The sequence below is a fragment of the Lates calcarifer genome, linkage group LG24 (genome assembly GCF_001640805.2).
Source record: "Lates calcarifer isolate ASB-BC8 linkage group LG24, TLL_Latcal_v3, whole genome shotgun sequence".
NCBI lineage: Eukaryota > Metazoa > Chordata > Actinopteri > Centropomidae > Lates > Lates calcarifer.
In genome coordinates this window covers 9,678,494-9,704,958 of record NC_066856.1, presented here as the reverse complement: position 1 = coordinate 9,704,958, position 26,465 = coordinate 9,678,494, and the positions used below count along the sequence as shown (strand labels likewise).

The window sequence follows — 26,465 nt, the reverse complement described above, 5'->3', positions numbered from 1 at the left end:
TCCCTCTCTCTCTCTCTCTGGACACAGATTCAGAGCGTGATCTGATCTCCATGTAATGGGAGAGTAATAGGCACTCTGCCTTGATTGGTTGGTAATTTGGGGGAGTTATGCACAGGTGCAATTTGTAATATTTTCAGTAAATTAAATTTCTTTCTCTTCCTCTCTCCCTCGCTCTTCATCTCTCCCTCTCTCCTCTCCCTCCCTCTGCAGCGCTTAACTCCAATAGGCTATTTTTTCTCACCGTGTCTCAAATCTCTGTCCTAACTTTCCTTTTCTTCCCCTTTTATTCACTGCTTTCTTCCCACTGCTCCTTTCTTTTCATTTTCTTTCCCTCCCCTCTCTCCCTCCTTAGCTCTTACACTCACTCTCTCTTCTCCTGGCTTGCTCTTTCTCTCCCCCTCTCACCCTCCCTTTTCTGTCTCTCTCTTTTTCTCTCCTCATTTTATTGATGTACGCTCAGGCGCCCATTAGAGCTCCCTTTTTCCCTCTAGTGGAAATTGCAGCATGTTAATTTTCACACAAATTACGGCAATAGCAGGTATCTCTATTTGATACATTATAGCGGGAGCAATCAGAGATAATTGAGTGCCTTTCAGAGGGAGACGGCTGCATTCACTGCCGGCTCAAAGCTGCCCCATTATCGCCTAATCGCTCTTTAAACACTGAATTTTGCCGAACAAAAATTCTTGTCATAATTTTGCTTAAGTGTATTTGGAAATCACAGTCCTTTGAGTGAGGATAATTGAAATCAAATCCCTTTCACTGGAGCTGACATTTCTACATTTCCCCCCAATTGAAATTAATTTCAAAAATTGAGCATGAATATCTTCAAATAGCAGGCAATTATGCCTTTCAATGGGGAGAAATTACCGGTGCTGAATCGTTGGAGGCTTGCGGGCGAGAGCACCAGTTAAATGCCTTTGTTTCCTGCCGTGTTTGCCTAGTAAAGATTTACATATATTGACTCATTATGGTGTCTTGTGAAGCTGATCGGCGTGACTACCACAACCGGCAATAATGCTCATCGCATCTAAAAAGCTCAAGAGTTTTAAAGCCTTGTGGCCTCACAGCTGAGGGAAAATGTATGTTTGTTTCTCTCCATCTCCCTCCCTTTCTCACTCCCTCTCTCTTTCTGCAGCTGCAGTTGTGTGAGGGACTCAGATATTGTGGCTTCAGTATTTACAACGCGTGTTTTCAGCTAAGCTGGAGAAGAGTATGGAGGAAAGTGTGTAACGCTGAGGCCTTGTTTGCGACTGTAGTGCTGCGAGATTTTCTTTGAAGCCCATATCTCTGTCAAGGCGTTGAGTAGTTGTAGTCTTTCAGCAGCTTGCACACTTTCCATCCACTATAAACTCTGTTTGGCCTGCTGTACCGTCTTTCCTCGCACACTCAGAGACATATTGTCTGACTGACTACCTTTTCATTAACTGCTTCAGTGGTGTACTTGAGCGACAGTATAGTGCGCAAAAGTTCTTTGGAGGTCGGATGTGTGTGTATGCGTATATGTGTGTCTCCTAAAAGATAGAGACAGGTGTTTTTAAGACTCTGAGGAAGTCTTGAGTGCTCGTTTTATTGTGTGAGCCATTTTAGACTGTTGCTCTGTGATTTGGATCAATTTGTATGATTTAGCCTCCTTTTCTTATTCCTTACTTTTCCTTTATTCTATACATCCTGCCTCCATTCTGTCTTTCTTCTCTCACGCACATACACACATCTCCCTCTTCCTTTTGGCTTAACCGTGTTTGTGGATGTGTATATGCGCATCAGGCAAGGGGGGAGTCAGCCGGGGAAGGGGGGAGTCAGTCAGGGAAGAGGGAGGCAAAGGAGCAAGGGGTACGAGGTGGGGGCTGGGGGGTCCTACGCTCCCGGGAGAGAGGCAATTTCACAGCTGGTTTGCTCCTTAGGCAGTCAGGCTGAAAATGCTGCAGATTTGTGGAGCAAATTGAAATGGTGTCAGTGCAGGAACAAAGCGCCGAGCTGAATGACGAGGTAGGCGTGTGCGTGTGTTGCTGTGTGTGTGTGTGTGTGTGAGGGAGAGAGTGAGGTGGGGTTGAGGGGCTCTAAATTCAATAACAACCCTGTAACATTTTAGCCACGCCTTTCTGACACCTGTCAGTCAATCAGTGTGCAGTGACTGGCCCGCCCACAATCAGCATTATATCGTTTGAGTGTGTGTATGCGTATATGCGTGTGTGTGCATGTTTTATTTTCAAGAGGACGAAGTGGTGTACGGTGTTTGTGCCGACCGAGCTTGTTCAACCTTGGCAACCGTAACCGAGGCTCCATTATGGGATGTGCATGGTTTGGTTGTTGACTAGGCAGTGCATCAATGGTCAACAGCTGTGCTTGCCATGTGGGCAGCCATAGAAAGCCATTAAACACAGACACACGCACACATTCAGTCACACACTCATATCCACACATCACATAGTTTACATTTAGTTGCATTAGATACTCTTGCCACTTGATTATGCCACAGCAGTAAAAACTGAAATTACAATTACGCACATTGCCGATTGGCAGGTATAATGGGCACACACAAACTCACTTCACTCACACACGCACACACACACACACACACACAGATACTGACACACAGGAATTATCAGGGGATTCTTCCTGGTGGTAATAATAAAGCACTCGGCGCACACCTGATGGCAGTGTGGGGTCGGGGCTTAGCGTGCCCTCTCCAGCGTAGCAGGGAAATGACGAGCCAATAACTGCAATTAAACATGCAGTATAATGGCTAATCAAATTGACAGCCTCGGCTGTTCGCATGCCTCTCTCACAATGGCTTATCACAACAAACTATTATGAGGGAGGGTATTTCAGGCCCGATCCCCTCTTTTCTTTCTCTCTCTCTTCCTTACTGTCTCTGATTCTCTCCATCTCTCACTTCTTTCTGTATATTTACCCTTTTCTCTCTTTTGCTCTTTTTTTCTTTTCTTCTTCCCTCCCACCTCTCCGTCTTGCTCATCCTCTGTCTCTCTCTCTCTCTCTCTTCTCTCTCTCTCTCTCTCCCTCTCCCTCTAGCAGGCTGTCGTGCGGCTCCAGTTAATTGCAGTGGAGATTAACAAAGCAAGCAAATTTGTTTTCTTGCTTTACTGTGTCACACAGAGGAAGGGAGATGTTTTCAGGGAGGTATAGTCATATGAGTAGGGTGCACATTTGTGGAGTCACATTCAAGCTACATTCTTCCCAAACTGGTAAACCAGGTTTGTTCATCTGTTTTGGATGCTCTTACACTGTCTTGAGGAACGAATAACCTTTGTATACAAACAGGAAATAAAAGACATAGTAGCAGTGTTAGTTTGTTATCTGTACCCAGCAAATGGTGACACACTGTGTTTCTGTTGAATGAGATCAAAGTGAGTTTGAGATGATAGTACCTCTACATGTACTCCATGTATGCAGGACCAGAACAAGAACAAGAAAAGCTTATTATTACTGTTCCAACTGATGATTCTTGAGCATTTATTCTCATCAATGATTAAACAGCTGAATATATTTTAAACTGAATAGTTCTTTTGTCTATAAAATGTGACAAAAATAGCCTTAGCAGCTTCCCAGTGCCTATGATTGTCAGACAATTTCAGGTTAATGTTGAGTAAGATTTTTCACATTTGAGAAGCTGGACCTAGCACAGATTTGTTACTTTGGGCTGCCTCGTAGTTGAGCTTAAAACAGTTATTGTCCTTGTGTTACATATTTCTAGTTGTTAACAGTAGAAAATGGGAACAGACAAACAGTGTACAGTTTATTTTTGATAAGCTAAATCAATTGTAACTGCATTAATGCCATATTTTCTTGAGATGTAACTGTCTGCCATGGTGGCTTTGACTAACACTACTATTACTGAACTTATTAAGCAGATTGAGGTTTGACAATGTAGTGACCAATCCACGTTAAGTACAGTTTCTATGTTAACTTTATTGCAGAGTTAAGTATTTCTGCTATCAGTAGATTTCATTCCATCACAGCAGGTCACAGCGATGCCTGGCCTCACATTATCCTTCATAAAGATTATTCCAGTGAATTTAATGGAGTGTCTTCACGATGTCATGGCTGTCAAAAAACATTACTTTTGACTTTTTTGAATTGAATTACAACCAGGAGGCAGACAAGAACGTTTCAGATGCATGAATTTCTGGTTTGTGTGATATGGCGTGAATGTTGCATTAGCAGAACAGGAAAAGTACAGAAAAAGAAAGAAAATAATGGGGAGGTGGGAGGGTAAGAGACTGGGGACAGGTTAGCTGTTTTACATTATGTGAAAGATTTTTTAAATCCATCAGTGTGTGTGCAGTAGACTTGTGTTTCTGTTCAAGTAACATTGTGTGTGTGTGTGTGTGTTTTCTCTCTACAGTACTCCGAGAAGGCCCTGTACAACCAGCTCTGCTTCTACAGGTTCATCTTTGACTGGGATTATGCTGTTAACAAAGTGCTACAGGGTGATGAGAAAAGTAAGACTATGCACACACATCATACATGTATGTTAGGTCTTGTTCCCAACTCAGAAGTCTTCACTCAGTATTAGTTGTAAAAACCAGACCTGCGTTTTAAAATGTAAGTTTTTTTTTTTTTTTTTACTGTTTTTGTTATTATTCCACAGTACTGCCTTTGGAACGGAAATCAAGTTACCAGAGCTGCTATTGAAGTTTGAATTTTGATGTCCTAACAATGCTTCCTCACAAATACACATACAACATAGCATTAGCAATCAATGGCTCAACATAAACCTTTTACCCAGGCTGCACTTACAATATTCACCAATGATGTGACACACACAAGCACGCGCACACACAAGTAACGGAGTACGGGCATTGGATATGGGGAGGGGGGTTAAGGACATTCAGCTCCTCGAGTCGACAGCCCTAATTTAGGAGACGGATTCAATCACACACACATACAGAATGCAAAACGCTCCAATCACTGGAAGAAAGAAGGAAAGAGCCCTCCATCGCTCTCCCTCTACCCCTACCCTCACTGTCCATCTCTACCGCTTTCTCTCCTTTGCTCTCTCTCTCCTTTCTCTCTCTCTCTCTCTCTCTCTCTCTCTCTCCCTCTCTTGGACAGGCACTCGTTTGGCTGTGTTGATTGAAAACAGGTTTTAGATTTGGGGAAATGATAGGGGGAGTAATGGGCGCGCTGACGAAAGGATAGCCCTTCTCCTATAATGGGACATGGAGCGTATATTTCCCCCCTTGGACTCAAATAGACGCTACTCCAGCGCTCTGGGCGCGCTCAGTAGGCGTCAGCCACAAGGCCTCTTTACCCATAGTTCTCCCTGATTGATGTCACTTGATTAGAAAGGGCCGCTGGGCCGAGTGATTTATTTATTTGATTAAATATTTATGTATGTATGTTATTTATGTATGTATGCCTGAATGCTGCAAGCGTGCGCCAGGCTAGACCTGAGTGAGGCAGCAAAAGAGTGAGACAGCAGAGGTAAATATAACGTGTAATCAACAGATGACCACTCAGAAGATAGAGGGAGCTGAAATAGAGGGATTGGACTGGTGTAGAGGAGGGAGGGAAGGGAAGGAGTACTAACATGATTATAGCCTCCATTTTTGCTTTCTTTTATTTCTGTCTTTGCCCAGATGCAAGAAATCATCGCCAATCAATTCTTGACTCTCCTCCTCTCTTTATGTTCCTATGCTTTGCAGTGTTTTTGATCTGCTCTGTGCTTTCTATTCCAGTGTTTCAGTCACATTTTGCACCTCACAAAACAATACAGTACAATAAACTACATTATTTACTTTGTGGTAAAGCCCTGGAAACGTGCTATTTCTAGAAGGCACATCATATAGTGTTCAGTAGACAACACATGGTTGATGATTGTGGAGCAGTTTAGCATCTTGTCTCGCAACGGCCGCAAGCATTTCTGGACCACTGACACCAGATCAGTCAAGCTGGGCTAAAAAGAGACATTTCACATGTGCTGTCTGTTCACTTCCTATTTTGAAATCAGACACACTTTGTATGCTAAGTGTTAACCTTGCAGACAATACTGTACACCAGTTGTTCCCAGCACCTCTCAAAATAAAGCAAAGTCTATTTGTGACATGTTGCTACAGGTTGCATCTGTTTGTGAGCTTGGAGCAATGCAGCCAGTGAGTGATTTTGGCTTCCCAGATTGGTTCCCATTGGTTCCTAAAACCTTTTGGGTTTTGTATCTCTTTCTGTGTTTAAGTTAAACAATTGTGTGTTGAGACTGTAAAGGGACATGAACTGAGTGTAAACTGGTGGTTCAGTTTCCTCTTGACATGATCTGAAAGGTGTCTCAGTGGGCTGTAAAGGGTCACCTGTCAGGGGACATAGAACAGAAGGTTCTGAGGGGACTGGATCACCCACCAGCTGCACGTCTTAACCACTACACCATGTCCGGACATTAAAATGTTTACTTGTTACTGGCTCTGTCATGCCTCCAGCGGAGTACTTTTCCTCTGTTCTCTTAGCTGCCAGTCCATCAAATCATCACCCTTCCTGTCAGATGGTTTTCCAAACACAAGCCCTTCGCTTTGCCCGAATCGTCCCCAAAATCAGTTTGAGTGGCAGAATATGTGGCTGCATCCTGTCTGTAACACCCAGTACTGTTCTGCTACAGTGTTGTTCAGCACCGCCCAGCACTCTACAGAGTTAACATTCACAACAAGTCTCCTGTTTCTCTGCTTGGACTTGACAGAGTCACAGTGATGGCCACAAAAATGGGAAGCAAAATCAAACTAAGGAGTTTGCATTTATATATGTTTTCAGTAACATTAAGCATTAGATTAATACAAAGTAAATATGGCTGAAAATGATTTCACAGCTTCTGATACTGATAGATATTTGTGCCATACATGTAATGTTTTGTGTTCCAGTAATAGTTTTTACCCAATGAGGAGCTCATATTTACAGGAGATCAGTTAGGACTTGAACAGAGCATGTGTTGTTGTATAGGCAGTTATAGGTCACTGTGAGTAACTCATAATGGTTTAGATTGTATCACAGTATCTGTTAGGCCCATCTGACAACACTGACAAGCCACTGTCTCCAGCAGATGATTAATATCCAACACACACCTCTTCTTTGGTCAGATAGAGGAGAATGCATATATATACACACTCACGCTGATATAAAATATAGGTTTAAGGTGTTATCCCTCAGTCCTGGGGCAGTAATACCCCATATTACTGCATTACACACCCAGGGGGCACAGTGCTCAGATTACAGGGAGGAGACATACAATCCTATACACCCTACTCTACTCTGTTGTGTGTCTGTGCATGGACTGGTAACTCTGTGGGAGTGTGTGCATATATACGTATTGAAATTTGCAACACCAACTCGACTTAAATTGTTGTGTTGTCTCTCTGGGGATGATGGTGCTCTGTAGTGAATGAGAAAGCTTCAGCTGTGACCACTAGAGGAGCTTGGTAGACGTTGGGCTAGTGGATACAAGTTTTATATGCAACTGCTTTTTTCCCCCACTATTTGAGATCGCTGATAGTTAATGAATGTAATCAGTGGTCTTGGTATATTTTGATACAGTAACAGAAAATACCATTGTTTAAACTAACCTATATTTTTCTCATTGTCAACAAACCCCATGTATTTGATCCTGTCTGCCAAAGCCTGATATATCTTATTCCTCTGTGCCATAGAGCTCCATTCTTTTGTCCAAAGACAGTTAAATATACATCAATGAGCCACACTGTTGAACTATATGACATATTCCTTCATTACTAGTACTAACTACTACTACTATTACTATTATTACAACTACTACTACTATGAACATGTGCACTTTATTTTGACTCAATCACATATACACCATCCTGCAGCCAGAAATACCTACTAGTGCAACAAATGTGTATAAATGCACAGCTGCCCAGCAAATTTGCTATTTATATAGCAAATACTCCTGTTTAAGTAACATTTGCAACAACCACAGTGCTCAGTTGTTTCAGGAAATGATTTACCTTTTCTCCAGTATTCCTAGAACTGTAGCTACACGTGTAACTTTAGTTTTAACGTCTATACCAGCAGGTAAATGGATGGATAAAGGTGTCTTTTCCTCTTACCGACCAAACTGAAAGCAGCGACAGCAGCTTCAGTCCTACGCAAGTCTCCACCTTCACTAATGACAGATGTTCATAGTTGTTTGAACTGATCGCTTAGCATTCGCTTAGCTAGGTTTCAACAGATTCCATACAGGTTGGGAGTGACAGAATAGAGGATATGGAGCGTGTAAAAACACTGCTAACTAACTTAAAGTAATAAGCTTGTACAAGTAGTAGATGTAGTATTTCCACTATTGCTACTCTCAATCTATCACAGTCTATACTGTCCACACTTCTGACACTTGATCACTGTATTTCTATGTTGTGGGATTTGGAGTGTCTCATGTATTTTTCACTGATTTCTTTTTTTGGAGGGAGGTCTGGTGGATAGAAATGCTGGATTTTTAGTGGAAAAAGTAAGGTCACTTCTCTTGAAACTTCAAAATAGGGCCAGGATCATTAGATAGTAAGTAATAAAGTTCATAGTAAAGTCACTGTACATTGCACAGACTGTACGAGCTAACATTCTGGTTGTGGCTCTTTTTGGGGGATTTATTGTTGGTAATTGGTTATTGTTGGTAAAAAAAAAAAAACAATAAATCGAGACCTTAATATTCTAAATAAATAGAATATCACCAGCCTCATCCTTTAATGTTTGCATTTTCTGGTGTTTACTTAACCCTCAGGCAAAACTGTATCATGACAATACTTGTACTGTCATTTAGTTTTGATAATGGTTCACCCAGCCATTCAGAGTGTGTACGTTTACATGTGGACTGAACATACACAACAAAGCACATTAAAGTGAAATAGCTTTACATAAAAGAGCTCAGAGTCAAAGCTGAATGTAATTTGATCAGCTTGACTGTGTGTGGCTTCTGCAGTGCCACAGTGTGTTTGTGTTTGTGTTTGTTTGTGTGTGTGTGTGCGTGCACGCACACATTTGCAAGCGTGCGCCTGTCTTATCTACATGTACATTGCATTTTTGTGCCTGATTGCTGTGACTGAGTAAAACATGGAGGTAATTTCATCCGCTGCAGGAGATCTCTAATAGATTATACACGCACACACACACACACACACACACACAGAGGCACACACACACACACACACACACACACAGAGGCACACACACACACACACACACACACACAGAGGCACACACACCATGAAAAAAACATGCTGTCCGTTCCTTAGCTGGGAACATCCCGTATCGATGACTTTCAAATCATTTCGTGTCACTTTTCTTCTCTCTGTCTCCCCTGCTCACCCGTTTTTTTTTTAAATATCTCCCCCTCCCTCCCGTCCTCAGCCTATCTGTTGCCTTTCTCTTCCTTCCATCACTCCTCCCCTCCAGGTCTCAATCTTGAGTGTGGGCAGTATGATTGCGTGTGTGAGCAATAATGTAATTTTGCCGCATTGATAAAATATAAATTGTCCTTGAGCTGCGCTTTTCTAATGATCCATTTACCGACAGCTTCCCTGCCACCTCTCAGCGCTCTGCATTTGGTCCTCTTCTACCCTCCCACTCCTCTTCCTCTCTCTCTCTCTCTCTCTCTGTCTTCTTTCTCTTCTCCTCATCTCCCTCTCTTGCCTCTCAGTTTTCTTCCATCTCTCTCTCTCTCCATCTTCCACGCTCCCCTCCCTTTCTCCGGCGATACAAAGCGGGGTGGCAAAATCCGCGGGTGCGATTGTCAAATCAATTATTCATTCTGTGCAATTACACTCACACAAAGAAGTTTCCCTGTGCTCCGAGTGGTGATTAAATTAACTGCTATTCCAGCTGCCCGTCGCCACCAGCCTAATAGAATATTCATGGAGGCGGCCGACGGAATGGCCGATCTCCATTAACTTCATCATGCTCACTTAATTACAGGCTTGTTATTGTATTTACACCTAGTTAGAGCGTGCAGAGCCCCGATCTACTCATGCCCAGCACCGCCAGAGTGTGCATGAGTGTGTGACAACACCTAGTTAGAGCAAAGATAACCCCTGATACACTCACTGTGCGCGTGTCTCAGGAGTCCACGTGAATGTGTGTGTGACGGTGAGAGAGATGGTCCCTGCATTGACAAATTTCCATCCCATGCTATTAATTATGCAAAGTTTTCAGCATCTAAAGCTACAGTATGCTCTCTACCAACACGCCATTTTCCATTTTTCATTCCAGTCTGCATCTCTGTCTTACTATTTCCACTCCTCTCTTTTTCTTTCATGTCTCGGCCTTCCCAACAACGCCGTCTCCCCTCTCTTCTCTCCTTCCACCTCACACTCACTCTTTAAGGGAGGCTATTTATTTGAACTACACTCCCCACTGTGCTCCGACTTGCAGCAAGGTCTCTCCCTCTTTCTTTCCCTCTCTGTGACTCTTAAATCATTCTTTTATCTGTTCGCCACACAGTGATTGAGGTGGAAAAGAGAAAGGGAGTGAGCAAAGGGGGGAAGAGGAAGGGGGAGAATTATTTTCTCCTACCTTTCAGAAATGATGACATGATTGCTTTCGCTTGATCATGCATCATCACCCCCCCCTCTATTCCCCGGATAAATAGACTAGTTTGTCTCTCCCTGCCTCTCTTCTCCCCTTTTCTCCCTCCATCCCTGTCCTTGCTAACAAGAGGATTATCTGGTAATAGTTGCTGCTGGCGTTTAAGTCAACCACACCATCTTCTATATGTGTGTGTGTGTGTGTGTGTGTGTGTGTGTGTGTGTGTGTGTGCGCATGTGCGCATGTGCATGCATGTGTGATTACTGTTTGTCACATGGATGTTTTTTAGTCGCCATGACTGTGAGTTAGTGTGCTTTTTAAGTGTTTAACTACCATCAATTGTCTCTGTATGTTCTGTTTGTGTGTGTGTCTGTGTGTATGTATGTCTCTGTGTCTGTGTGTCTCACACTGTTGATCCTTGTGTATCTAACCTTTGTTCCCTTGGGCAGTCAGTAGGGTGGTATTTATCCAGCAGCCGCTAATGTAGTGGGCAGGAAGGACGAGACAGGAGATAGGGCTGTGGAGATGGCGAGGACATGACAACCGGCCATATGGACAGTGTGTGTGTGTGCGTGCTTGTGTGTGTTTATATACAGCATGTCATCTAGATAAATTACACACAAATAAGAGTCAGAATAGCCAGAAAAACAACTTTTTCATTTGTGGTTTTATGAAAACATGTTTTAAGGATTATAACTATTGCTTTTCCTCTCATTGCTGATGTTCAATGTTTGAAACAGTTAGCTGATTAATTGATTAGTTGATGGACAAAAAACTCAACACTAGTTCTCACAATTGATTCATTAGTTAGTCATTTATCAAGCACAAATAACATTCACTTGTTCATCTCCTAAATGAAAGGATTTAATTTACCGTGTCAGAGGTTCATGAAAAATGCCCCTCATATTTCCCCAAAGCCCAAGGTGATATCTTCAAAGTGTTTGTTTTGTGTTAACAACAGTCCAGAAGACAAAAATCTTCACTTTACTTTCATAGAAGGCAAAAAAAATAAAAAATATGAAAACATTCTTATTTCTGGAGCTATATCTGATGAATTTTTGCCATTTTTGCATAGTACAATCAATGTTCTGTCAGTCGTTTAATTCATTAGTTGACTAATTGTTTTAGCTCTAGTTGCAGTCCTAAATGGGTGGAGCATGCTCATTGCCATTTTTTGTGGCAACTAGTAATTTCTCAAATTTGCTCCTAAAAAGAATTCAAGAAAGTTTATAAAACACTTGATATTTGAATTTCTCCTTCAAAGTCTTAAATTCCTACAGTGCAAACTCTTGCAGTTTGGAAAGTCTCAGAGACTGGGGGAAAAATCCTAACACTCGTTGATCACATTTGCTTACTCTTACTACAACCTTCAGTCCTCCGTGTTCATCAGGTGATATTCATATCAGCAAGCAGCGCTGTACCACATGTAAGCATGGCTGCAGAAAACAGTTTTTAGTTGATCCCTCCATTGAAATATAAATTCCCTATTTTATGATCACTTGTAACCACTGTGTTTACTTGTTGTATTTGTTCCTACCTGATTGAACCTTGGATATGGAAATGTGTCTCTGCTGTTTATCTTTTGACATTTGTAAATGTGCTATTCCTGTTTACAATCAGACAAGCTTATTGGCCTTTATTTGCTGCTGGTGCCATCTGATTCGACAGATTTTCTTGAGCTGTGTACCAGTTTTGTCTATAAATTTTGCAAGATTTTTTAGTTCTTGTTCATTTTTTTTTTAATATATATAAAAGGTGGAAAATTCAGTTCATGATCAATATGAATGAGAAGAAATAATGCTGTAAAATCATATCAATAGCAAACAAAACTTTGTCTTGCTCATTTCCATTTTTTTGCTTCTTCACCAGCGTCTGCTCCAGTCAACTCACTATTATCCCACATGGAGTGATAGTGTGTTCTTGCTTGGTTTCAGTCAGCTCTCAGTCTTCTCTCTGGCTTTATTATGGCCCATCTGAAGGAATAACAGGGACAAGATATCGACTCCATGCTCTCGTTGGGCTTTTCTATCGATCTTATGATTTTGTGTGCGTGTGTGTGCATGCTTCGCTATCGACCCATCAGTCCAATTCTGTGTGATCCCCCTCCTGGCCCCTCAAAGTGATAGCATTACTGGCAGATAGCATTGGATCTGTTAGCTCTCCAGTTAAGGGTGAAACGCTCCTCAGTGTTTATTAGTGACGAGACAAAGCTGGTTTGCTCTCTGCTACTCTTACAGTTGGACTGGGCGGAACCTAATCATGTGGGGTGGGGGTCATCCTGGAGCGAATCCTTCACTAGTTTGAAATGCGCATGTTGCCGTAGCCTGTAGTATTGACTTTGATGCAGCTGAGGAGCTCAATGATCTTGTATTGAGCTCTGCCAGTGATAACTCTTCTTTCCTTTCTCCTCCAGAACAAGCTAACTGCTGGCGGACTGAAAAGGAAGTGTATCGGAGGCTGAAGGAAGTGCCAGACAAAGCCTTGGCTACCAGCGGCTACTCGGAGATTAACCTGGCCAAACTCTTCCAGGCCTTCTCCTCCCTCAAGTAAAACAACACACACACATCTGTAAAGACACCACCGCCAAGACGCTTCCACATCAGACTCAAAGCTGGAGATTTGCACATTCAACCACATCTGTTTTCTCGGTTTTCACTATCCAAATATATCAGCAGGACAGATAATTTTAGGCCGCGGTCTGCTAACCTCCATATCATCCTCCCTGAAACTAATGGGCTCGTTGTGTGGCTTAAAATCCAATCACACCTTTCTCCTCCTCCAGTTTCTTCACATAGACACTGTCCACATGCACACACACACAAACTTATGGCTTCACCCCATCACCCTGACTCTGTATGGTAAAGGGGAGTCGCAATCATACCTAAATGACCGTCTATTGTGTGTGTTTGGAGGCTAGCTGTGCCCAGATGTGTGTGTGCGTGCGTGCGTGCGTGCGTGCGTGTGTGTGCGTGCGTGCGTGAGTGAGTGTGTGTAAAAATGACTTATACTCAGAGTAGCCAGAATACTCCAAAAGCCGCTAATTAGCCAATGATAGTGACCCTGGCCACTAAGACCACTGGATGCCTGCAGCGATCGGACACTTGTTCTGATTACCACCATTCATCCCGAGTGTGTGTGTGTGTGCGTGCCTGTGTGTGTGTCGGATCAGAGAATGAAAGAAAGGAGTAAGGAGGATGCAGGGAGTGACAGGGTGAAGGAGGCCACACGCGCTGCTCCCTCACTCTTTTGTCTCCGTATCGAACAGCTGATCTCCTTCTCCTCCTCTGCCTCTGTTTAACTGATGTCATTTCATCCATTTCACCCACACCCCCCAAACCCACCCCCACCCTCCCTCCTCTGTTCAGATTGTGTTTTAATGCGTGTAATTTTCTATGTATCCAATTTGTGTTGCTCAGGAGGGTTTATGTAATGATTTTTTTTGTAATAACTAGAATATTTCATGTTGGGTATTTTGATATTGATGAGAATCTTTTTGATACTGAAACCTCAATAAAAAGCTTAATGGATAAGATGTTAATCTTGTGTTATTTGCCATGTGGGGGATGATGATGAAATGGGTGAATAGATATCCAGTAGTGTTTCCTGTGTTACCACTACACACTATAATAGAATAAACATGCTATGAAAGTTAAGTTTGAAAAAAGAAAATGGGGAAAAATCAACAAAATATCCCCATTTTATAGAACTGGTGCGTCTAGATAGTTAAATTAAGAGTCCCTTAGCTTCATTTAGAACCATATTTAAAGAATATTTCCTATTGTCAACAAATCCCATGAAAAGACCAAAAGAAACCATGAAGTGATCTTGCTAACTACATGTTGCAGAGCTCTATTGTTGTCCAAAAACTATGAAAACCACATCAGTGAGTCTTTCTGTCACACTGGGTGACATGTTCTTTGATTAATATAAACATGTGCACTGTGGGTTATTTAAAGTCAAGCCACATGCACTGTCCTGTTGCTTTGAATACTTGCTAATGCACCAAATCTGTATTAATCCACAGCTGAAAATAGTCCCCAACAAATGCACTGCTTATTCTTGTTTGAGTAATGTTTGCTAAAAACTACAGTGCCCAGCTGTTTTATGAAATCACTGTGCCTTTAAAAAAAAATGAAACTGCATCTTTGTGTCCTGTTTTTAAAGATTTACATCTTTTGGATGGGTGTGTGAACTTGGCTCGACACATCACTGGTTTAGGTCCTTTCATGGCATTTGTTGGCAGTAAGAAGAATAGACACAGTCACCAGCTTAAACCTTTAAAACATAGATGTGATTTAGTGAGTTTTACTTATTACTCAGGTGGAGTAACAGCTGCTGTTGACTTCTGAGAAATTTCTAAACAAGAATGGATGATATGGATAAAGTCCCATTTTATGGTATATGTAATTTTATATCTCAGTACTGTGATATAGCACATTTTGTAGAAAATCAACTGAGGAACTTATAGTAAAAAAGAAAAAACACTTTTGTCTAATTTAAGGAACATTAAAGGGACAACTCTAAAATATCTGACATTATATACAGATATACATATTGTCTGATTGTTTTACACTTTCTAAATACTGTATGTATTTCCTCTGCTGTAGTTAAAGTTCAGTCTGTACCTTGCTACTTGAAGTGTTTCGCCATTTTCCTCCAAGAATTCTCCTTTGTGTTAATACAGTCAGGGGATTTTTACTCCATCCTGCGGTGTGCATTTCCATAAACACTGCACGCCTCACAAATCACTTCAAACCACTGTGACTTGTGAAGGCAACCTTAAGTGGGCTGAACACTTAAACCGTGATTCACTATGCAATGGATAGAACAGTCTGTGTGTGAGAGAAAGTGTCTCGGTGCATTTGCAGCCTATTGCTCATAACTTTACATATTTATTAAATCATATCAGCTCAACTACTTCTCCCACAGTTGCTTAGCCTGGTTTTTGCTTTCTATTTTCCTTAGACTTAATCAACCTTCAGCTCACAGTGAATGTGCACCGGCCTGCTATATTCCCACTGCCCAGGCTGCAGGTTTTTAAGTGAGGGCCCCCGTTTTGTCCTCTCAGTTTGGACTAAACCCAGTCAAATTGAGTCCCTGCATTAATTCGACCCTGCTAAAGCTAATAAGGTCGAACAAGTCTCTTTGTATTGTCGTGTTAAGCTTTATTGCTTGTCGTTTTGACCAGCGATGGACAAGGTAGGCTTTGATGAGGGAATTAGTCCCCTATTCTGTCCCTGTTATTCATAGCGCAGCGGAACATACAAGCACCAGAGAGGGTGTCAAAAGGAGAGCTGGTCCTATTGCAAAGTGTCTCCCTTGTCGGAGCTGAAAGGGCGGTTATGAGACGATAAACCGCTTAATACACTGAGCTAATTGGATGAGAGCAAGAGAGACGGGGAATTAAGGGGCGATCCGAGAGGGGAGCGGAGTGCCATGGCCCTGCTATTCAGGGGTCTTTTCATCGGGTGCCGCGGTTCTCCGCCTGGGGAGGAGGGGGGAGTAGGTGGTGGTGGTGGGGGGGTGTTCATCAAAGCGCCTTTTAGAGCTCCTCTCCCGCGGGACTGAGTAGAGGACCGATCCCGTGGCTGAGGCCGTGGAGTGATTGGGCCTATTCTCTCGGGCGGCAGGGACGCGGTGGGAGAAACGAGGGCCAGGTAGAATCCAAATCACAGGCCAAATCAAGTCCAACCGCTGGGTGGAAGGAAAGGGGGAGCATATGAGGGGAATAGAGGCGATTAAAATGGGTGCAAGTCAATCGGAGGACATTTTCCGGACACCTGGATTTAACCTGTGAGAAGCGGGTGGTGGCGTTAAGGCCCAGCGCATTGATACAGTCCACCAAATCATGTTGGGCTTTTTTCCCCTTCTTTTTGCAACCAATTTGCAAGGACATGCAGCATGACTGGACTGTATTGACCCTTTTTTCATATCAACATTCATTATGGTGATCATTCACGGAGCCCCATGGCCCACGTTAGTAGGCTACATGCCTGTCATGAGTGAAAGAGCACACATCCAACAAGTGTGACTTTATAAATCCGGAGCCATTGCCCCGCTACAGCATTTCAATTTTCTCGCCTTTTTGCGCTGCAAAGAAAGTTTAAGCCTCGCTCCCAGCAGGTCACCCGCCTCCCGGCATTCCCCAGATATTAGGGACAAATTGGTTTGCCATTCATTAGTTATATTCACAATAAGATTAAAACTCCCCCGACAATCTCATCAAAACCCTATAGGGCCATACAGGGAAAAAAAACACACGCTCCACTGAGCTTGAGCAAAAGAATAGGAATTTTAAAAAACATGGTAGATGGTGGTCTGTGCGCACAGGAGAAAATTGGTTTTTATCTTTTCTTTTTTTCCCCTCCTCCTTTTTTGCATTATGCTCCAAAGAGCAGCTGGGTGACTTTGTATGAGGCTGGCTGTGCATGTGTGTGTGTGTGTGTGTTTTAGGAGGATAAATTCATGTACAGATATATCTCTCCATCCATCCTTTATCGGATCTAATTCCTGCTTGTTTGGAGTAGGCAAATTGGATGATTAACAGGTATAGGACCTGCAGATCTATAAAACAAGAGCGCTGAAGGAATAAGAAGAGGGTTTTTTCACAGATGCAGACAATAAAAAGAGGGACTACATTAATCCGCGGGGTAATTTCACGCGATTTGGTCCGGCACCATAGATGGGTCAAACGGAGGAGAATAACCATTGATTGCTGTAATAGTCCTGCATCAGTAGTGAGATCCAATGGAGGGGGGGGGGGATTTGGGGGAATTAACTCTACGAGGTGTGTGTGTATGTGTGTGTGTGTGTGTGAAAGCCGCTTGATGAAGTGGTTTGTTACTTCATTAATGACAAAGGGGACTCGCTTCCATCGACACTGCATTACAGATGTTAAGACCAATTTAGCGCCTTTAAAGGGTTTTAAAGGAAGTTTTGTGACGGTGGCCCCCCCAGATAAAATGGGCGATCTAATTGAAAACCCCTCGCCTTTGTCGCGCGTTTCACATGTTGGGGGATTAAGCTCATGAATATATGGTCAGTATTTTGTCAACTCCGCAGAGGAGGATAGACGCACGCAGCGCACTGGATTATATATTCTTTCTTATTCAGGTGGAGCTGTGCGCCTACATCTCTGCTCTCTGCAGCGATAAATTTCCTCTCGATTTTTTTTTTATCCTTCTAAGCTGGTCTGCAGGCATTCTGAACATCAGCTGGATTGATATTTATTTCACATTCCAGTAGTCAGTAACGTTAAAATTATTTATAATAAATGTAAAAATCCCATAAGTTGAAATATTGTAATTTGCGGAATTATTCTTCAATGTAAGACAGAAAACACAATTTCTTCATAACACCTTTTATTAATAGTTCTATAATATTCTATTTCACATTGTTTATTTCTCCTGGTTTAGGCCTATGTCAGTCCTAAAGGAATTTGAAATAATAAAAGATAACTCATTTTACCAATGTAATTTATTCAAATTAGCATTATTAAACCAGGAAACTTACAATCACTTAATAAGAAAAAAAAACTGTCCTTCACTCAGTTCCTCGGGGAAAAGTTTTGACATAAATAATTATCTAAAAACCTAATAATTCATAAACACAGGTGAAATTCTACACAGGGCGACATTCATTAAACACTACACCGAGTGCAAATGGTCAAAACACGGTCTCCTGAAATATACACGACCTTGTTTTGAAAATCATCCTTTTTTGTCGTACCTCTTCTCCCCCCCTTTTTTTTACACAATATGTACAGTTTTCTTTCACACAGTCACGTCATTAGAGACACACCTCAGGTCTCGACTTTTGCTCGCGTGTCCTGGAGTCAGACTCAGCGGAAATGCCACTGCTGTGTGTGTGTGTGTGTGTGTGTGTGTGTGTGTGTGTGTGTGTGTGTGTGGGTGGGAGGGAGCTAGAGAGGGGGTGGAGGGGGCTGGGGGTGACCATAAATAACTCCGGTTTGATTCGGAGATTAAATATATATATATATATAGATAGATAGATAGAGTGGTGTTGCTGAGAGTGACTGTAGGACAGGCGAGCAGTGGAGAGGAGTCAGGTTTGTAGAGAAGGCTATGGAAGGTCTATGGACAGGATTCCTTTGGTTCTTGGAGGGGGGGGGGGACTCTCCTCCAACCCGCCTTTATTATAGACGCAGACTGGCTCAGCCCACATCAATGCATACAGATTAAGCAGTGTTAATGTCGAGCACTCGAGTTGTCCACATTTTGAAGTAGCACAAGAATCCTTTCTAAAAGTCTGGGTTCCCCTGCGGTTCTTCAGCTCTGTATGCGTGTGTGTTTGTGTGTGACGACAGATCCTTTTTCCTAGGGTAAAAGTAGCCAAAGCACTCTGTTAAATACTCTGTTACAAGTAAAAGTCATAATTTTAGATTGTTGCTTAAGTGAAAGTATAGAAGTAATATGGGCAACATGCATCAGCTTATATCATTTTAAATAAACCTAAAGTAGAAAAATTTAATTACTGAATGCAGAAAAATTGCCCCAGCGCTGACTTAATATTACTAAGCTTGTGTGCTAATTGCTAATGTGTCAGTAGCATGTTACTGTTGTAGTGGGTTGGCTCTAATGTTTTACATTTTTACACACACGTTTTATTTTGTAAGCTCATCCGATGTTTTTAAATCTCAGTTTAAAAATTGGTAAAGTAATGTAGTGGTAAAAGGTAAAAGTACATTAATTTTCCTCTGAACTGTACTAGTATAAAATGGCATCAGATGGAAAAAAATACAGTACATGAGTCAATGTACTTAAAAAAAAAACAACTATATATGATAGCTGAAGTGAATGATCAGGGACCTAATTTCAAGTTTAATTTATTGTTAAAGTGAAATATTGAAAAGAATTACATTTTTAAGCTTAAAATATTCTAATCGTTGCAGTTGTGAAATAATGTCACAGTAGCTGTAATTACTAGACACACACAAACACACACTTTTTTTTAGCCAGTGCTCTTTTGAATTTGGTCGTGCTATTTTGTTGGGGAAACATGAGGTAACGGGGATGGTTGAACACAGGGAACATCAGGACATCAGCCTCCAGAGGTATGAATGGGTTTTGTGGAAGTGGGGAACAGGTGGGTGGAGTGGGGTGGTGGTGGTGGTGGTGGGGTGTCATGGAATGGGACGTATACGCCCGGGATAGGGAGGCCTAGAGCTGGTGTTTAGTGTTCAGCACACCTCCTTCCCTGTGGCTCCGGTGGGCAGGATGTTAAGCTGGGTGAGCTGAGCCGAGTGTTCCTTGGCCTTGAGGCGCAGTGCGGCGATACTGGAGGCCCTGCGGTCCGCAGCGGCTGAGGAAGAGGAGGAGGAGGAAGAGGCAGAAGGGTCGGGGAGGACGGGCCCCGCGTGGGAGGGGTTCTCTACGGGAGGGGCAGGCTGGCGGAGGAGAGCTGCAGCGGTGGAAGCACTGGTTAAGGGACCCATACTGGAGAACAGCCTGAAAGAAGACAGAAATGTAACCATGTGTAACACTGATGGATGCTAAACATTTTTGCCAATATTCAAGTTTAAAATATAAATTCCAAAATAACACAAAAGTCTTATTTTTCAAGCTAATCCTCCCTAATAACCTCTGTCTCCTTACATTAGAGAGCAGTGTTGACTCAGAATGCAGTCTGTGCAGTAAAACAGGAAAACCATGACCCGTTAATTAAGATTTTCACTGTCCCTCAGATGTATTTTATTTCTTCTTAGATTTATGTCACCTATTGCATACTGACTTCCTTAATATAATAGATAACTTGGAGAGTATAAGGCTAATAATGGTGTATAATAGAGGAGAGGAAAGCAAATGAGAAGCTAATTGTGGCATATGGAGTGTGCGGCACCACCCCTCTTCACAGCTTGTCTTGCAGGATCACACATTTGGTTAATTTATTAGGGCATTTGACAGAGTGATTACACACCACTGTGAATGGTTAACAGTATAACATATTTATAATCAGGCACTGAGATAAACAGTAATGCAGTGTGACTGAGGATCACGGTAACCATCAGTCCTTAAAGTCGCATGATGTGTTGGGAGTTTATTTTAAGCTGGGTTGCTGCTGTGCATTGTTCTGTACATGTGCTTGACTACAAAATTGTAGTCATTTACTGTAAATACAGGGATAAACATGAAGTCCTGCAAGTACAAAGATTGCTGGATGTAAATGAATAGATATTAAGGCCAATGGAGGTTTGTGTATGGGTGCAGCTTACCTGCCAAAAGTGGGTCCAATGAAGGCGGGGTGGCGAAACATGGCAGCCGTGCCCAAGAAGGTGCCCAGGCCGAGCGGGGTGGCCAGGGGTGGGGCCGAGCCGTTGTGGGGCGGCGGTGCCAGGCCTGGGAAGGCTGCGGCTGCGGCCGCCGCGGCTGTCCAGGCGGACTCCAGGGCCGGGTGTGGGTGGGGAGGGAAGGGGCCTCCCTCCAGGTAGTGACTGAGGGGGTGGCCCGCCGCCAGGGGGCCTGGGAACGGCAGGCCTGATGGGTGGGCCTGCACCCCGGCCTTCTCACGCTTCCTCCACTTGGCCCTGCGGTTCTGGAACCACACCTGAGGGCAGAGGTGATGGTACACAGATGAATATGGGCACTTCTCGCATAAAGTTGTTAGAAAACAAAGGAGACAAAGGCTGTACATCATACTGTAAATCTTGGTTCTTGTAAGACAGATACAGGTTCAATTGCTAAAAAAGGCTGCATATAGAAACAGGAGGAGGAAATAAATATAATAAATAACCCATTTCTCCTACATTAAGAGGCAGTTCCTCCTGTCTAAATGACAAGAGAGATGCTTAAAGGCAAGTCACATATGTGCTCGGTTATGCAGGTTATAAATACTTAGCTTTAACATAGAACTGCAATGCTTCATTGTAATTAACATGACCAGACTCTATTGAATGTTGTGTCAGTGTACTCTGATTGTTGTCTAGTTCAGGTGGTGGCCAACAGGCGGAAAGTCAGCGGTAATTACTTGCAAGGTAAACCCTGCCGCTCACGGTCCCTTAAATCTACTTTCTGTCTAATTAAACCCCCCGTCCCTGTAGACGGGCTTCAGAGTCGGGGGGGAGATAATTAAGAGCGGTGTTAACAAAAGATCCAGAAAATTACCGCTGAACTGGCTCCAATAACAATTAATGCGCTTTAAATTAAATTCTTAAGAGATGTAGAACAAGTGACTTCCATCCAAGAGAGTATTTAACTTTCCCACGCATCCACTGTTGCCCAGTTTGCACTGCAGAAGCACGGGGCTCTCACAATGAGCAAAATGTCAACACGAGGAAAGTGATTGAACGAACCAGCTTGAGCGACAGGGACTGCGCACACACACATTATTCCCAGAGGGCTGTTTAGCATTACACAGCCCCTCGGGAATTTATGAGTTTTTATCACCTCCTGATGGCGCCCGTTAAGTGATTTGTTCACCTACGGCCCCTAAAGAGACATCTGTTGTTTTACCGTCGGCCATAACCCTCCCGGAGCTTCCACCGTGTTTGAACTGTCTCTCTGGTTATGAGCCCGGGCTTTCGACATGCAAGCCACGCTTTCAGTGTAAAGGCGAAGAGGATAGAGAGAGAGAGAGAGGGCGGGGGGGGGGGATGAGTTGGAGGGGGTGGGTGGTGGGGGGGTTGCTGGGATGGGGGGGGGGGGAGCAAACACCTTTAATGGTCTCTCATTCGCTCCCAAGTGCAAAGCATCGGATCAATGCAGGTCTATTGCAATCACATAATGGGAAATCAAATAGCATTATCCCTCCCCTCTTTCTCCCCCTCCCCTCCCTCTCCCCCCTCTTATTCTCACACACATCCTTTTACTCCCACACACACGTATCTCGGCCTCGCCCCTCTTCTCTCCCTCTCTCTCTGTCCCCTCTGATGGGAATTCAAACACCATCTCATCCCAGGAATATAGACAGTGTTTGCTCCTGCACTAAGTGAGCTTTTTATGAATCGCCAGCGTCGGCTTAATTGCCACTAAAACGTCCCCCGTTCGCGTGTAATAACATTCAATAACAGGAAAGACCTTCCCTGCGCAGCGACTGGGGCCATTTAACACATTTTTACTGTAATAAATTACTGCCACAAATTGGCCCGTAATCGTTGATCCTCAATCAGTGACGCATATCACCGGTTATTATCCAGCGCTGTGTAGCTGGGACATTTTATAGAGGACATAAAACATTAGAGGATGCTGCTTTTCCCCCTGTTTGATTTACAAGTCACAGGCTTCTCTTTTCAGATAAAGATAAACAGAGAGCCACTTACTTGAACGCGGGCCTCGGTAAGATCCAGGCGCATTGCGAGCTCTTCTCTGAAAAGAATATAAAAAAAAGGAGGGGGGAAAGAGGAAGGGAGAAGAGGCAGAGAGACAGAAAGAAAAAGATTCAAGGTTACAGGCCACCGTTTGGAAGCAACGTAGAATTGCTGTTTTGTCCCCTCCCGTTGTTCACTGTCAACAATAGACGACCAAAATAGGCTTGATTTTTTCCCCTTCTCCCTGGCATGAACCGCAGAAAGACGCCATAGCCATATTCTATTTTCCCTGTCACGGATGGGTAGAAATAGGCCTAGTGATTGTTAGATTTTCCTTAGCCCAGGCCTGTCACTGTAACAACATAATGGTTGAAATAATGACATCTAAACTAGGCTGCCACAAAGCAATTGACGCTCCCTTCAGCTGCAAGATGGGCTTGCAGCGCAAATTAGACCTACAAGTCGCCTTAAAGTAAATCGATTGGAAAATATGAATAATCCCAATGCTAAAATAAAAATGAATTGAAGAAAATGTAGGTTCTTGTGTCCTCTAGTATCAGAAAAGCCTTTATTTTCAAGCATAAAACGCGGATGTGCCAATTATCAAAATGTTAAATTGGTTGAAGATAGGTTTGAAATTTTATTAATATGTGAGTTTATTTTATTTTTATGACCTACTACATAAAAGCCCTTATAGTTTATTTTTATAAAACATTTCTACCGGTATAAAACCCTCAGAAAATTCATACTATAAAGCCATGTAGTTCAATGTGTGTGTATCTGTGCGTATACACCTGCCCTTGGGCTTGAGGTTAGGCCCTGACTTTTTTTTTCTGTATTCAGTATCATGTCCGGCAGCTGCACCGCTTAATTATTCCTCCTGAGAATAATACCGCTGTCATCTGCAACAACACAGGCATATACAGGTAACAAAACGTCCCCATGTGTGTTGGCACTTACAGGCCTATTGTGCTCACTTATTCAAAGCACGGGCTTGGTGTTGGGGTATTTTATGAGGTGTGATCCGTACAGTGTCCTGTTACAGACGTGTGGAATTACTGGGACTGTTTTTGGAAAATTTTATGGGCTCGGGAGGTGTTTATTTAAAAATAAATGCAATTAATTATCACCTTCAGTGCATGGAATTATTAGAGAACATGTTTGTGTCTCAATGCGTTTCTTTTGTGGATTTGTATTAGACATAGCCACCTGAAAAAATAATAATAACCATAATAATATTTTGTTTCTCTTTTTTATTGTAGACTAATGTAAATAGAGTAATATAAATATAATAGGCTATCGACGTTTTGTATGTATTTAAATTCGAATTTATAGGCCTACAAATTTGGCTTTTAATTTTGTAAACGTAGACTGTTATTCAAAGTAATAATAATAATAATAGTAATGATAATAATAACCATAATAATGTGAGAAAAATATTTTTTTTTAAACAAAATTGTTCCAGACTCAAAAAAAAACCAAAAAAACTTCTGTTTGAATTTTTCTTACCTGGTGAAGACGTCGGGGTAGTGTGTCTTCTGGAAAGCCCTCTCCAGCTCCTCCAGCTGGTAACTGGTGAAGGTAGTCCTGTATCTTCTTTGCTTCCGTTTCAGCATCCCTTCCTCCGAGTCACTGCCCGCTGACAGACACACGCTGTCCTCCCCGTCCCTCACGTCCCCATCCCCGGCGTTCAAGCTCTCCCTCTCCTCGTCCTTCGGGGACAGCGCGGCTGTGTCCGCGCAGCTCTCCTCCTCTTTCCCCCCGTCCTCCTCGAACTTCAACGGGCCGAGCTCCACCAGCCCCAGGCTGCCGTCTTCCGAGCCCTCCCCGGGGCTCTGGTCGCCCTCCCCCCGGCTCAGCGACGCGTTCTCCCGGTAGGACTTGCTGCGGCTGATGCTCACCTGCGGCGCTTGGCTGATTTTGAGGCTGTCGCTGGCTTGTTCCAGGAGAAGCCGTTCTCTGTCCAGCTTCTCTGCGTGGTCTTGGAGGTACTTGCCCCCGGGTCCGTACAGTCGGCGGAGTTTGGGTGGCAGGTGCATGTCAGCGCTGAGGGAAAGGGGGTCTTTCGTTGGCCCTGAGAAAGAAGCGCGTCAAAGATGTCAAAATAACAAAATGGCTGTGAAAAACAAAGCAAATATTTTCCTTATAGGCCTATAAACAATTCCCCCAAGACTTTACAACAGCTGTTTAGTTTGGGAAACATTTATTAGCCAAACAAATGAGATTATTCTCTGTGGAACATGTGCTGACTCCCAAGCAATGAAAAGAAACTCTTCTTGAGGCATTTACTAGCCTCTAGACTTTCAGCATAAGACCAGCTTGTTTGTTAGGTCTGCACATTTCTCCTGTTCAACGCTCCTAGCTAAACAGCGTAGACTTCAAAGCAAACTTACCGTCAGCCGTTTTGTCGAGCTCTCCTCTGCCGGGCAGACCCGTCAAACTTTGCGCCCCAATCAGTCTGACCTTACAGGGACTCCGGCGGCCCAGAATGCTCTCTATGCAGTAAGAGGAGAGCAGCGTTGGGGACTTGCTGCTCTTCCTCTCTCCCCGGTCATGGATATCTTCCTCAAACTGGCCGCTCATGTCGACGCTTTGGTTCGTCTAGTTTCGGTAACGCCTGTCAGTCTCCCACTCTCTCCCTCTCTCTCTCTCTCTCGCTCTCCCTCTCTCTCTCTCTCTCTCTCTCTCTCTCTCTCTCTCTCTCGGGGTCCGGCGCTCTCCTTGTTCTTCTTCTCTCCTCTCAGGCCGGTGTGTCTGTTTGAACCTGCACCGTTCACTCCTCCCTCCTTCTCCTCTCTCTCTCTCTCCCTCTCCCCCCGACTCTCTCTCTCTCTCTCTCCCCCTCTTCTGTCACTCCTCTGTCACACTCTCAGCTAATGACAGACAGCGGCTTGGCTGCCTCGCGCTGCGCTCCGGTCTGCCAGGCGCTTCTCCGCTCCGCGCGCAAACTCAGCATACGTGTAGGCAGTTATTGCTCGCCTGATTGGTTCGTATACGTGTATGCAGGGAGAGAGACAGCGCGGAGCTCCTTTATATATTTTACGATTAAAGTTAATTTGAGGGAAAGACAACAAAACCCGACATGGAATTTGTTGCTCCGCGGAACGAACTCAACAGATAAAGTTGTAGAGGCGCTTTTCTTGCTTGTCGGATTTATTTTCATTTTACAGTGACATTTAGGCCCTAAGGTTTATAACATTAATATGATATAACATTAAAGTGTTAAAAACAAACAGACAAAGTAAGTATACGTAATAATGCAAAGATGGCTTTAGCAGAGGTGGCAACAGTCAGACAAGAACAGGTGTGTTATTGACTTGTGTAGCTAAAAGGTAAAAATAAATAAATAAATTAATAATAATAATAATAATAATAATAATAATAATAATAATACAGAGACTGTGAAGGAGTAGGCCACATAACACATGATCAAATTGGACTTTTTTCATGGAGTACATTGTAATATGGCAAAGTGGGAAAATACTGATGTAAATAATAAAATGAATAATAGCTGAATTGAATTTAGCTGCTCCAGTTTTCGGGTCCTGGTATTGTACATGCTGACCCACTGTCACATACTGTCATGGCTTACAGGGACTCTTGAATATAACAGAGCCAACCTTAATATTCTTAATACCCGTGCCTGTGCTTTTTTCTACTATGTCAGGTC

The 26,465-nt window shown here is 43.1% G+C and overlaps 2 protein-coding genes across 2 annotated transcripts in view; one reads left to right on the top strand and one right to left on the bottom strand.

Moving 5' to 3' along the window:
• The window catches only part of pola1 (polymerase (DNA directed), alpha 1), a 51,418-nt gene extending 35,970 nt beyond the window's left edge, over positions 1-15,448 (top strand). Inside the window, 2 exon segments of the mRNA XM_051066745.1 lie at positions 4,367-4,463; positions 12,947-15,448. Coding sequence (XP_050922702.1) covers positions 4,367-4,463; positions 12,947-13,083 — 234 coding nt within the window. The 3' untranslated portion in view covers positions 13,084-15,448.
• Positions 15,449-17,877: 2,429 nt separating this feature from the next.
• arxa (aristaless related homeobox a) lies at positions 17,878-25,737 on the bottom strand. The gene is made up of 5 exons (XM_018703773.2): positions 25,189-25,737; positions 24,305-24,869; positions 22,808-22,853; positions 20,765-21,096; positions 17,878-20,000 (listed from the first exon to the last, which is right to left on the bottom strand). Exons 1-5 carry the CDS (start codon positions 25,376-25,378, stop codon positions 19,733-19,735), a joined length of 1,401 nt encoding a protein of 466 aa, XP_018559289.1. The 5' UTR covers positions 25,379-25,737; the 3' UTR covers positions 17,878-19,732.
• Positions 25,738-26,465: the final 728 nt, after the last annotated feature.

Excerpts from the sequence above, each read along its gene's own strand:
- arxa (XM_018703773.2), bottom strand. The coding sequence starts at position 25,378 with ATGAGCGGCCAGTTTGAGGAAGATATCCATGACCGGGGAGAGAGGAAG. Across the intron at positions 24,870-25,188 it reads GCTCGACAAAACGGCTGACG|GGCCAACGAAAGACCCCCTT; the intron begins GTAAGTTTGCTT and ends CTTCTTTCTCAG. Across the intron at positions 21,097-22,807 it reads TTACCGAGGCCCGCGTTCAA|GTGTGGTTCCAGAACCGCAG; the intron begins GTAAGTGGCTCT and ends CTCTGCCCTCAG.